Source organism: Ailuropoda melanoleuca, chromosome 16, assembly GCF_002007445.2.
Source record: "Ailuropoda melanoleuca isolate Jingjing chromosome 16, ASM200744v2, whole genome shotgun sequence".
Classification (NCBI taxonomy): domain Eukaryota; kingdom Metazoa; phylum Chordata; class Mammalia; order Carnivora; family Ursidae; genus Ailuropoda; species Ailuropoda melanoleuca.
Window position 1 is genome coordinate 18,897,792 of NC_048233.1, and position 14,539 is coordinate 18,912,330.

At 35.4% G+C, this 14,539-nt stretch overlaps 1 protein-coding gene across 1 annotated transcript in view; it reads left to right on the top strand.

Moving 5' to 3' along the window:
* The window catches only part of SLCO1C1 (solute carrier organic anion transporter family member 1C1), a 60,877-nt gene that overhangs the window by 9,982 nt on the left and 36,356 nt on the right, over nucleotides 1–14,539 (top strand). The window contains exon 7 of the mRNA XM_019807318.2: nucleotides 8,567–8,699. Coding sequence (XP_019662877.1) covers nucleotides 8,567–8,699 — 133 coding nt within the window. The remainder of the gene's footprint in view (nucleotides 1–8,566; nucleotides 8,700–14,539) is intronic.

Consider the following 14,539-nt stretch of genomic DNA (forward strand, 5'->3'; position numbering starts at 1 on the left):
ATATATATATATATATCTCATATATATATGAGATACTTTATATATCAAGTGATATTTTATATATCAAGTGATACTTTAATTATTGCTCACTCTAGATTATAGTATAAAAATATTTTAGAACCAAAGAGACTTACAATATGGTCCAAAGCTTTTCTTGGTGCCCCAGGTCCTGATGCAACTTGAGAGAGTCTGTATTCAATAGAGAGTACTGATGTTTCACAGGAAGTGCCAAAGGATCCTGAGAATAAATTCACAGTAACTCTTCCAGACCATTCTAAGGATGGAAGTTATTTGTTGAATTAGATTCAATAAAATATCTTAAAATCCTCTCACTTCCACTGCAAACCTTTATTCCAAACATCACTAGGTTTGCTCTAGTTATTTGCAATCCATAGTTTTTCAGAAAAGTGGGTTTCCTGACCATAATCTTAATATACTCCTTTTGCCTTCTCCACATTCTTTCCTTCCAGGATTCTGAACGCACTCCCACCTTTGTCTCTAGCTCTCATTTCTTCTTTTTTGCAGAACAATTTCATTTATCCTCTGAAATCATTTAGCATTATTATTTCATGTCCACATACCGGACACTCCATTTTTTCCCAAGTATTTTTTCATAACAAAGTCTTTCTCCAACAACAACAGAGCTGCCAGAAATATTTTTAAAAAGTGTTTTCTATATCATAACCTTCTAATATTTCCAAATATTCTCTTTCAAATACTTTCCTATATATACTTATACATATTGAAAAGTTTTGCTTTTCACATTTTAGAATTTAATCTTCATATACATTTCATAAAACTTTGTGTTTTTGGAATAGTTTTATGTTCACAGCAAAACTGAGCGGAAGTTACAGAGATTTTTCATATACACCCTACTCCCACAAATGCAAAGCCTCTCTCATTATCAACATCCCCACCAGAGTGGGACATTTATTACAGCTGATGGACCTACAATAACATTATTGTCATTCAGAGTCCATAGTTAATAGTGAGGTTTACTCTTTGTGTTGTATATTCTATGGGATTGAACAAATATATGTTGTATGTATCCACTACTACAGTATCATGCTAACTACTTTCCCTGCCCTAAAAAATCCGCCTATTCATCCAAACTTTCCCCTACTGCTGGCATCCGCTGATGTTTTTAATGTCTCCATAGTTTTGCCTTTTTCAGAATGTCATATAGTTGGAATCATACAGTATGTAGCCTTTTCAGATTGGCTTCTTTCACTTAGTAATATACATTTGGGGTTCCTCTGTGCCTTTTCATAGCTGGATAGCTCATTTCTTTTTAGTGCCAGATGATAATCCATTTTCTGGATAGGCCTTCATTTACTTATCCATTCATCCACTGAAGGACATCTTGATTGTTTCAAAGTGTTGGCGATTATGAATAAAGCTGCTATAAAATCCCTGTTCAGATTTTTGTGTGGACATATTTTCATTTTCAGCTCATTTGTGTAAATACCAAGGAGCATAACTGCTGGATCATATGGGAAAAATATATTTGGTTTTGTCAGAAACTACCAAATGGTTTCCCAAGGTGTTCGTACCATTTTGCATTCCCATTAGCAATGAATGAGTGTTCCTTTTGCTCCATGCCCTCACCAGCATTTAGTATTTTGGCCATTCTAGTAAGTATGTAGTGGTGTCTCATTGACATTTCAATTTGCAGTTCCCTCATGTCATATGATGTTAAATATCTTTTCATATGCTTATCTGCGTATCTTTTTTGGTGATGTATCTGTTAAGTTATTTGACCTATTTTTAAATCTCATTGCTAGTGTTCTTATTGTTGAGTTTTATGTGTTCTTTGTATATTTTTATACAAATGACTTTTGCAAATATTTTCTCTCAGCCAGTGGCTTTCTTTTCATCCTTTTGACAGTATTGTCACAGAGAAGAAATTTTTAATTCTAAGGAAGTCCAGCTTATCCTTTTTTCTTTTTCTTTCTTTCTTTCTTTCTTTCTTTCTTTCTTTCTTTCTTTCTTTCTTTCTTTCTTCCTTCCTTCCTTCCTTCCTTCCTTCCTTCCTTCCTTCCTTCCTTCCTTCCTTTTTTTGTCACAGATTATGCTTTTGGTATTGCATCTAAAAAGTCATCACTAAACCTAAGGTCACCTAGGTTTTTTCCTAAGTTATCATCTAGGAGTGTTATAGTTTTGCATTGTACATTTAGGTCTGTGATCTCTTTTGCCTTTATTTTTGTGAAGAGTGTAAGGTCTGTGTCTAAATTCATTTTTTTGCATGTGAGTGTCCAGTTGTTCTGGCACCATTTGTTGAAAAGATTATGTTTGCTCTATCTTATTACGCTTGCTCCTTTGTTGAAGATCAATTAACTATATTTATGTAGGTCTGTTTCTGGGCTATACATTCTATTGCATTGATCTATTTGTCCATTTTTTCACCACTGTTACAGTCTTGATTAATGTGGCTTTACAGTATGTCTTGAAGTTTAGTAGTGTCGATCCTTTAACTTTGTTCTTTTTCAGTATTGTATTGGCTATTCTGGGTCCTTTGCCTCTCTAGTTTGTCAGCTTAGAAATGATTTTGTCAATATCCACAAAATAATTTCCTGGGATTGTGGCTGAGATTGCACTGAATTTATAGATCGAGTTGAGTAGAACTGACATCTTGATAGTACTGAGTCTTCCTATCCATGAACATGAAATGTATCTCCATTTATCTAGTTTTTCTTTGATTTCTTTCATTAGAGTTTTGTAGTTTTTCTCATGTAGATCTTGTACATATTTTATTAGATTTATACCTAAGTATTTCATTTTGGGGGGTTATGATAAAGTAAACGCTTTTTCAATTTCATTTGTTCATAGCTAGCATGTAGAAAAGCAGTTGACTTTTGTATATTAACCTTGCATCTTACAACCCTGGTATAATCATTTATTAGTTTCAGGAGTTCCTTTGTCAATTCCTTTGGATTTTCTGTGTAGATGACCATATCTTCTGGGAGCAAAGACAGTTTTATTTTTTTCCTTCCCAGTCTGTGTACCTTTACTTGTTTTTCTTGTCCTACTATATTTAGTAGGACTCCCAGTACAATAATGAAAAGTAATGGTGAGAGAGAACATTCTTGTTTTGTACTTGATCTTAGTGGGAAGCTTTGAATTTATCATCATTAAGTATGATGTTAACTGTATGTTTTTGTAGAGGTTCTTTATCAAGTTGAGAAATTTGTCTCTCTTCTGCATTTACTGAGTTTTTATCATGAATAGTTGTTGGATTTTGGTCAAATGCTTTGTCTATATCTATCGATATGAGCATGTGATTTTTCTTCTTTAGCCTGTCGATGTGTTGGATTATGTTAATTTATTTTCTAATGTTTAACTAGCCTTGCATGCCTAGGATAAATCCCACTTGGTCATGGTGTCTAATTCTATATATTGTTGAATATGATTTGCTAATATTTTGTTGAGGATTTTTACACCTGTGTTCATGAGTGATATTGATTTGTAGGGATGTGTGTGTGTGTGTGTCTGGTTTTGGTATTAGGGTAATGCTGGCCTCACAGAAATGATTTAGGAAATTTCCCCTCTGCTTCTGTCTTTCAAAAGAGATTATAGAGAATTGGTATAATTTCTTCATTAACTGCTGGGTAAAATTCACCAGTGAATCTTTCTGTGCCTGGAGCTTTCTCTTTTAGAAGGCTATTGATTATTGGTTCAATTTCTATAATAGATATAGTCCTGTTCATATTGTCTATTAATTCTTAGGGAGATTTGAAAGATTGTGTCTTTCAAGTATTTGGTCCATTTTATTTAGGTTATCAGATTTGCAAGCATAGAGTTGTTCATAGAACTCCTTTATTATCCTTTTAATGTCCATAAAGTTTATAGTGATGTCTCCCCTTTCATTTCTGGTATTATAGTAATTAGTATCTTCTTTTTATTCCCCCCTTGGTGAGCATGACTAGAGGCTTATTGATTTCATTGATCTTTTCAAAGAATCATCCTTTTAGTTTTGCTGATACTGTCTTCTGAGTTTCTGTTTTCAATTTCATTTATTTCTGCTCTAATTTTATTACGTCATTTCATCTACCTACTTTAGATTTGATTGACTCTTCTTTTTCTAGTTTCCTGGGTAGAAACTTAGATAACTGATTTTAGATTTTTCTTCTTTTCTAATATGTATTCAATGCAATGAATTTCCCTCTATTCATTGCTTTTACAGTAATAGTTTTTTTTTTTTTTTACAATTCCTATTTAGTAATTCCTGGACTATTGGAACAGTATTAATATCTGATGTTATCCATATGCAGCAACCTTGCTGAGCTTAATGTTAATTTTTTAAAAATTTGAGTATATTTGACACACAATGTTACATTAGTTTCAGGTGTGCAACTTAGTGATTTGACAAGTTTATAATTTACGCTATGTTCACCACCAGTGTAGTTACCATCTGTTCCATCACTATTACAATATCATTAACTGCATTACTTATGATGTGCCCTTTATTCCCATGCCTTATTCATTCCATAACTTGGAAGCCTGTATCTCCCTCTCTCCTTCACCCATTTTGCCCAACCATCCCAGCCCTCTGGTTTTGCTCTCCGTATTTAAAGGTTTGATTCTGCTTTTTGTTTATACATTTGTTTTTGTTTTTTGTTTGTTTTTTAAGATTCCACTTATAAGTGGAATCATATGGTATTTGTCTTTCTCAGTCTAACTTATTTCACTTATAGGTTTATCTGTGTTGTCCAAAATGGCATGATCTTATCCCTTTTTATGGCTGCATAATATTTCTCTCTATTTGTATGTGTGTGTGTGTGTGTGTGTGTGTGTGTGTGTATACACCTCCTCTTCTTTATCCATTCATTTATGAATGGACATTTGGGTTGATATTTGGGTTGCTTCCATATCTTGGCTATTAAAGATAATGCTGCAGTAAACATAGGGGTGCATATATCTTTTTGAATTACTGTTTTCAGTTTCTTTCGGTGAATACCTAATAGTAAGATTACTGGATCATACAGTATTTCTATTTTAAATTTTTTGAGGAACCTCCATGTTGTTTTCCACCAGGGCTGTACCAATTTTCCTTCCCACAAACAGTTTCTTTTTTTCCACAACCTTGCAACATTTGTTATTTTTTGCCATTTTGATTTTTGCCATTCTAACCAGTGTAAGGTGATATCTCATTGTGGTTTTGATTTGCGTGTCCCTGATGAGTGATGTTGAGCATGTTTTCATGTGTCTGTTGGCCATCCATATGTCTTCTTTGGAAAATGTCTGTTCAGGTCCTCTGTCCATTTTTTTTAAAGATTTTATTTATTTATTTGACAGAGCAAGAGAGGGAACACAAGCAGGGGGAGTGGGAGTGGGAGAAGCAGGCTTCCCACTGAGCAGGGAGCCGGACACAGGGCTCAATCCCAGCACCCTGGGATCATGATCTGAGCTGAAGGCAGATGCTTAACGACTGAGCCACCCAGGTGCCCTGGTCCTCTGCCCATTTTTAAGTCAGATTATTTGGGGGTTTTTTGGTGTTGAGTTATATAAGTTCCTTATATATTTTGGATATTAACCCTTATCAGATATACCATTTGCAAATACTTTCTCCCATTCAGCACATTTTCTTTTTGTTTCATTAATAGTTTCCTTTGCTATGCAAAAACTTTTTATTTTGATATAGTCCCAATAGTTTATTTTAGGTTTTGTTTCCCTTGTGTGGGAAGACATATCTAGAAAAATCTTGCTACAGCCAATGTCAAAGAAATTACTATCTGTGTTCTCTTCTAGGACTTTTATGGTTTCAGATCTCACATTTAGGTCTTTAATCCATTTTGGGTATATAGAAATGCCACTGATTTCTGGATATTAATTTTGTATCCTGCCACTTTACTGAATTTATTACTTCTAGTAGTTGTGTGTGTGTGTGTGCGCGCGCGCAGTCTTTAGGATTTTCTATGTATAGTATAAATGTATGTTAATTTTAATTGATTATCAATTTTAATTGATTATAGATGCTGTAGAGTTTCCTTTTTCTTTTACATGCTGTAGAGTTTTCTGAATAGGCAATCATATTATCTGAAACAGAAGTCAGTTTTATATTATTCTTTCCAATTCTAGATCTGTTATTTCTTGTTCTTGCCGTATTGCATTGGCCTCAGTTAAATAGTTAAATATGTTAAATAGAAGCAGTGACAGTGGATATTCTTTTCTCATATCTGACCTTAATGAAAATGGTTTTACAATTTCACCATTAAGTAATATGTGTGCTCTGTACTTTGGTAGATATGCTTAAATGTTAATTGGCTAACTGAGCATAATAAGAAAAAAAAACTATTAAAAAAACATTAATTTGTTCAAATATTTTTCTTCTCACAAGTGAGTGGTTAATTATATTGCATTCTTTTACTACATCTACTAAGATAACTGTGGATTTTTTCTCCTTTTATCATGTAAGACAATGACTAAGTTATATATATATTTTTTTTCCTTATTTGGTGATACCCTTGCACTTTTGGAACAAATTGCATTTGGTCTTTTCTTTCATTGTCCTCGTCTAGTTTTGGTTTTCAAGGCTATATAAGTCTTATGAGATGAGTTGGGTGGCTTTCTTTTCTGTTATCTAAATACTTTGTGTGTGTGGAGAGAGAGGGAGAGAGAGGAAGAAAGAGAATGGGGAGAATCTGTTACTTAAAAGTTTGGTAAAACAATTGTAAAACACTGTGGATTATTGTCTTCTCCAGGGGCTAGTGATAATAGATGTGACTTTTTATATCCAATTTAATTTTTTAAAGATTATCACCATTTATTTTCTATGTGTATCTTCTAAGAACTCAGAAGGGATACTAAGTAAAGAAAGCAAAACTTATCACAGACACTAAAGTGGTATTATGTAGTCTTTGGCATCCCCACTAACGTAACACAGAAACAGCCTGAAACATGAGTCTTTTATTGTGAGGTGTTGGTGGTGTGGGAGTTGGGGAGGGTAGGTGATGTTGATTGCAGGGATACATTATCTATAAACTGAAGGCCAGCTTTCACTGTACTTTAGTTTATTAACTATGACACATTAACAAAAGTATAGACATAATTATCAATGTATTATCATACAAATTTTCTTCTACTACATGCTTAAATAGCAAACGAGAAATCTCATAGTCAAGGTTTTTTTGTTTTTTGGGTTTTTTTTCCTGTGAAAATTAAAAGAAGCTAATTCTTTCTGGAGCCATAAAACCAAGCCACTGTGCAAGCTAATTTTCTCACTGTCATTATTGTCCTCAAGGCTATAAAAATTGCTGCTCTTTTTGCACTTGACTAAAGCTGGCAATGTGAACAGACAGTAGTAAATTAGATGATTGCTTACAGATGTAAGCAAACATATTCTTGCTAGAAAATTGGAAACATTGAAGAGAGCTTCAAAGCAACACGACCCATCAGCCATCACAATCAATTGCTGGGGAGTTGCTAAGTTCTTACTCTATCTAGCACTGCAGTTCTAAAAACCCATTCCAAATACAAAGAGCTGAAACTTTAAAAGCCCTTTGAAATCTAAGTTCCTAAACAATGTTTATCAAAGCATGTTCCTGGAACCATCTCCATCAGCACATTTGAGCTGGTATTAAAAATGCAGATTTCTTGGCCTACCTCTAGATCCATGGAATGAGAAACTGTTGGGAGCTTCCAAGATTTTCCATTTTTAAGGTTTCTGTTTCCTTCACCACCTCCTTCCAGTATTTTTGTATACAGCAAAATATGAGGATATTTTCCCTGAAGCATATTTAGTCACTCATCACAATCATCAACTAAAAGTAATTTATTATATGCTTCTCTAGAGACTTTTTACAAAAGAATAATTTCTACCTTCAAAATAACTTCATCAATAATTTTTTTAATATGGGTACATTTTATGGAAATTTTGTATTTCATAAAATTTGGATTATAAGTAAACATTGAGATTATATAACTGGTATATTCCTGAAGTTTGCCTATGTGAAGTAATTTTTACCTCTGTTTTGAGTCTTTTTGTAAAAAAGCACATAACAAATTGTGAAGTATGTTATTATTAATATGAATCTCATAATTTGATTTCATAAAGTGAGGTATAGTTGTGTTTGTTTTACTTTTTCTATGAGGAATATCTGCTAAAAGAAGAATATGTAATTTATGTTTCAGAAACAAATGGGAAACTGATAAAGCTTTAATAGAAAATATTAATGAATGAAGAAATAGTAACAAAGTCCACTTCAGAATCACTAAGGAACACCTAAGAGAGCAACAAAGGAACCCTTCTACAATTTGATTTACTGATAAAACATTATAAAAGGACAAATAATTAGGGTGGATGAAATTGAGGTAGTACTGTTCATAATTAAAGTATTTTGATAAATGGATGAGATAACTGAAGTAATGAGTATGCAGACAATTTCAACAGTCATCTTAGATTAAAGCACAGAAAAACAAAGGGTGGAAAGATGGTGGGGCGACTATTTAGTTAAAACAAAACATTGCCAGACCTGCTATAGACATTCATTCATTTATATTCATTTAGTTATGCTGATGACTTTTTCGAAGTTATCTAACTGATGAACATTTTATTTTTCACCCCAAGGGAATCTCTTAGTTATAACCTTTGTAAGCTACTTTGGAGCCAAACTTCACAGGCCAAAAATAATCGGAACAGGCTGCCTAATCATGGGAGTTGGAACATTGCTCATTGCAATGCCTCAGTTCTTCATGCAGCAGTAAGTCTAAAGCAATTATCTTTTTCTTGCTTTTACCAACTGTTTTCCTCCCTTTTTGTAATTTCAGTTAATTATTTAAATTTAAGAAAATGACACATGGCTTAAAGAGTAATCATTATATCTCATTTTTGCTACATCTTCTTTGGGCAAAATTTCAGAATACTCACATTTTTACTTATAATTCAATAATCTATAAAATTGTTTTGGTAGACTACTCTCGATTGATGTCAGCAAAAATTAAAGGAAATTTTCACTAGATGTCTTCATTCAAATAATTTATCTGTGGAGGTAAAATAAGTAAGAAATTAACATCGTGGTAAATGTCAAATGGATGTTAAATGGGTAATGAATGAATGCTACTGACAATGTGCTGGATAACTTGACTGGCAGATTATTGACTTAAGGATATATTATCAATTCAAGTAACTATTCAGTGTCCAAATACTATGTAATAGAATTTTCTCAATAGAAGTAGGGAATAGGGTGTGTGTATTCTTTAACCCTGAAGTCTACTTTTGGTACTTTTGCTAGTACGTTTGTTAGTATTTGCATACTACTTCAGCTGTTCTGAAGGTTTTCACTATTATTATATCATTTTACCTTTCCCTGTGAGGGAGAAGAGCATAGTTTATCTTTTTATTCCAGAGTCTGGTGACTTTCTCAAGGTTAGGTGTCTTGTAATTATAGAACTGGAATCCTAAAACAAGTATTCTGACTTCTTCATGCATATCCATGTTGCCTTCCTTGCCCATGGTTACCTGTTGCCAACTGAGAGAAGTGACTACCTACAAGTTTTGAAGCAAGATGATTGTAAAAATTATATATCAAATCATACTTTGATTATTGCCCACTCCAGATAATTATATCAAGACATTTTAGAGCTGGAGAGACTTATGTATGATGTAGTCCAAACTTTTTCTTGGAATTCCAAGTTACTTATATAGTCAGATTTTTACCTCCATAGTCAATCTATAAAGATAGTACACAGAATCCTCTATGTGGGATCTTTTCTACCTATTTGGATGGTTTTCCTGGTCCCTTTATTTTTACTTGGAGAGAGATTTTAGAACTTCTGCCCGCTCTTTGGATCCCTATCCAACCTCCCTTCCACAGGGCAAAAGTTTTCCTTAGATCACTGAGGTTCTACAAAGGTACTATACAGAGCCAATGGATAAGGAGGAGGCAAAGGAGAAGGCTGAGAACTGAAGAAATGGGTTGTCACTCTGCCTAATTCTTGCTTGATCAATAGCCATGCCACTCTTATCTGTTCATCACTGAGCCCTCATGCAACAGTTTGCTCATGGGGGTAAAAAGAATGCCATTACTAAAAAAAATTAAAATCTGAAAGTAGTTGCAAAGGATAAATAAATCCTTGACGCTTGACATAACTCATTCTGCAGTGGATCAATATATTTTCTATATGACCTTGGGCATGTTACTTAACCTTTCTAGGCTTCAGTTGATGCATCCTAAAAATAGGTTTTATAGGAATTGAAAATAGAACCTACCTTATAATAGCATTGCAGATATTAAATGACACAGCTAAAATGCTTACACATTTTCCTGATATAACTAGTACTGTGTCATTATTGTTAAGTTTTGCTATCAGTCATCCTTAGATAATTAAGCCACCTGGTTTTAACCAGTGACCAGCAATGGTTTGTCTTAAAGGTGTTACATTCAGATTAATAATTTTGTTACTTCAAGTCAATGACAAATATAAAATACTAGTACAAGAAAATCAGAAGACCAGACAGGCAGCCAGGTTAGGGCTGTCAAAGGATGCCAAAGAGTCAAAGACAGATTCTTATATACTACCTTTATATATGTTTAAATTATATTTGTTTATTCATTATTTAGTGTCTGCCATTTGCCTGGCACTGTCCATATAATGGGGCTACTTTAGTGAAAAAAAAAATCAAAATGAGATAAACAAAAATATATATGCACTGTTCTTTACCTATGAAATTTACTGTCTACTAAGGATTAATGTAATAACTTCTTTTCAACTTTTCACAGCATGAATTGGGTACTTGTCCAAAATGTCATTTTTGATCTCTAGAAGACTACTATACTCTGTATGCCTAGAAGAAATACCTTTGATGTCCAGTAAAACGTATTTATCATGGATATCAGTTATTGAGGACCTACCCCCAACTGCCTGTGTTTAGCTTTGTATGTGTTAGCTCACCTGATTCATGAATTTAACAAATATATATTGGTCATTGTTCTAGGTAATGGGGATAGAGTAGAGACAAAAATCTCTACTCTCATGGATCTTAGGAGGAGACAGATAATAAATAAATAATGATATAGTATGCCAGATAATTTTAAGTGTTATAGAGAAAAATACCTTTCTGAAGGCACATAAAGAGTATGTTGTGGGGAGGAAGGATTGCAGTTTAAGGTAGGGTTGTCAGGGGATGGCTTGCCAAGATGACAACACTTGGGAAAGACTGAAGGAGATGGAGGGGAGGGCCTTGCCGGTACCTGGGGAAGAGAGATTTTGTTTTGACTGAATGACAAATTATAAAGTTCCTGCAGCAAGAGGGAGTCTGGCATGCGGATGAACTGCAGGCAAACCAGGCCTCTGTGGCTGAAGTGCAGTGAGAAAGGGGAAAATAGAAAGCAGGCTAGGAGAAGCCGTCATGTTTGTTTCTCAAACTTTGATGGACATTTGTATCGCCTGAGGCTCCCAGTAGATTGTAGAATCTGATTTAGTAGCTCGCCCATAGAGTTTGGTTTCGGCTGATGCTGCTGGTCTGCAGACCTCACCTTCAATGGTAAGGTTGCAAGCAAGTGCAATGACTTCAGGTTCTTTTTGGAAGGAGATGGGAAGCCAGTGGAGAGCTTTGAGCAGAATGACATGACACACATATTTTTCTTAAGGGTCATGCAGACTACTGCTTGGAAAAGTAAGTCTGGTGGAGGAAACTTGGAAGTAGGGAGACTATTTAGGAGGCTATTGTATCAGAGTCAAGATTGTGTCCTAGTTTAAAACCAGGTCAGAACTAAAATCCCTGATTTAAAAACATTTAAACCACCGGTCCCTGTTCAATTACTTCTCCGTCTCATCCAACAGAGCCTAAATAGGTACAGACTACATGGATACCCCCATTTTACCACTGAGAAGATTGAAATTGGAAGAGGTTAATTGATTTTTCTAGACTGTCATATATAGTAATTAGTGACAAAGGAGACACATAAAATTCCATTTATTCAAAATCTAAATAATTGTTATGCTTACACAGTTGCATTTTGATAGAAAGAATTGAGAAAGCTCAAATAATTTAAAATAATCATTACTGATACTCATTTTAAGAACCTTGAGGCACTATAACAGTCTGTGGTATCTCTGGAATTATTAAAGAAAGAAAATTATGTTTATCATGATTTTAATGCCAAATGTTCTCCTGTATAGCTAAGTATTGAAAAACAGTTATCCTCACTAAGTGGTTCTTAAACTATTTTGCTGAGAACCATTTGATAAATGTAGCAGAAACTATAAACTTCTTCCCTTAAATACTAACATACTACAGAATGTTCTTTTTCTTTGGGGTTCATGGAACCATTCAGGTATAGGTTATGCAAAACTGATATAAGGTGACCCATCTATCAGTCTGAATATTTTAGTAATTCAACATATCTCTTCCTTACATGGCTGGATAGATTGTTAATATTTATAAATATTACTCTGATTACTAGTCTTTAGTCACATGGTACCTGAACCAAAGGAGAATCAAGATGATGTTGTGATGTCCTTTTATTAGGTACCTCTTCCTTGAGGGTACAGCGGAGCAGAGAAGTTGGGTCATGAAGGATAATTTAAGTAGGAGTGTGGCTGAGGAACAAAGAATTATCACAGTGCTACCATTCAGCTTTGGCTCTTCTATCCAGCTGTTATTGTAACCTTACACACGGAGGAAAGGGGTAGAATTAGAAATACTTAGAGCCAGATCAATAAGCTGTAGAGGAAAGTAAGGCCTCCAGATAAATGGCTCAAACCCCCACATATCAAAGGAGAGGAAAATGGAGGCAAAGTAGGAAGACTCTAGGCTTGCCTTGTCCCATGAACACAACTAGATAACTATCAAATCATCCTAAATACTCCAGAAATCAACCTGAAGACTGAGAACAAACTCCACAACTAAAGGGAGAGAAGAGTCACATTGAAGAAGATGGGAAGTGTAGAGACCTTGTTTAGGGAAGAGACAGATCAGATTGCAGATGCTGCAGAGGGGTGGGAGGTGTTGTCACAGAGAAGGGCAAGAGAAGGAGAAGCACACAGGGGAATACACAAGGAGAAGTTTCCCCAAAGCCATTGGCTTGCAAAATAAGAGGGGCTGAACTACATGAGTTCTTGTAACCAGTGGGGCATAAAGTTTGGAGGTTTAAATGTCAGCAGGCTTCGCTGGGATAGAGCCCAGAGGGTACTGTGCTCCTCCTGGAGAGAAGACAAGCAAACAATCCAGGGGCATACAGCATGGAAATAGTGATCTGAGGAATGCCTGGGGCACACAACAGGGACATTATTTGCTCTTCTTGGAGCATGTCCCTCAGAGACAGCACTCACAGAGATACCTCTTTGAAACAAAGAAGTTGGCTGGCCATTCCCCACCCCCACCACCCCTTAGCATAAACACAGAACCACCTGCAGGAAGCAACACAGTGCAGACACTGGCTGCCTAACTTGCTTTCATCAAGCCCCACTCTGGTAGGACTGGTCTTTTCAGTCAGGCTTGCCTCAGTTGCAGTGCAGTGGGCCCCTACCCCAGAAGACTAGCACAAACCCCTGCCCACACCACATCTCCCAAGCAGAGAGTTCTGCAGGGCCTCTGTTCTGGTGGAAGTGGTGTCAAGTCTCATTTCATAAGCAGACCAGAGCACACCTAGTTAAAACTCACCACATCCAAGGCAGGGACCAAACACTATCCACAGGTAAGGAGAGTCTCTAAGGATGACTGGACTAAGGGATAGCTCAGATAAAACACAACAGCAGAGCACATGCAGCACACACCTGAGACACTCCCTGAAACCAGGCCGTGGGTACTACCTGATCTCTTATTTATGAGGCCATAACTTACAGGAAAGATAACTGGCTTTTCTAACACAGAGAAGAAGGCAGAGACTTAGAAAAAATGCAAAGATGGAGGCATTTATTTGCAAATGAAAGAACAAGATAAGACCACAGCCAGAGATCTAAGTGAAAAAGATATAAGTAACATGCCTGACGGAGAATGTAAAGAAAGAACCATACGGGTACTCATTGGACTTGAGAGAAGAATAGAAGAGATCAGGGAGATCCTTACCATAGAGATAAAAGAGTTAAAAAGAAAAAAAGAATCATAGATGAAGAATACCATAAACAAAACTGGAAACAGACTTGATGCAATGAACAGCAGGCTGGAAGAAACAGAGGAACAGATTAGTGACCTAGAAGACAATGGAAAATAATGAAGCTGAACAAAAGAGATAAAGAAGGATCATGAAACATCAGAATACACTTAGGGAAATCAGGGACTCCATCAAACATAATAACATTCATATTATAGGAGTCCCAGAAGAAGAAGAGAGGGAAAGGGGGCAGAAAATTTATTTGAGGAAATAATAGCTGAAAACTTCCCTAATCTGGGGAAGGAAGCAGACATCCAGATCTAGGAGGCACAGAAAACTCCCACCAAAATCAACAAAAGCAGGCCAACACCAAGATTTATTGTAATTAAATTGCAAAATATAGTGTTGAAGAAACAAAAAGGTAGAAAGACAAAATAAGTCCTTAACTTACAAGGGAAAACCCCTAAGGCTGGTTGCAGACTTCTCAACAGAAACTTGGCAAGCCA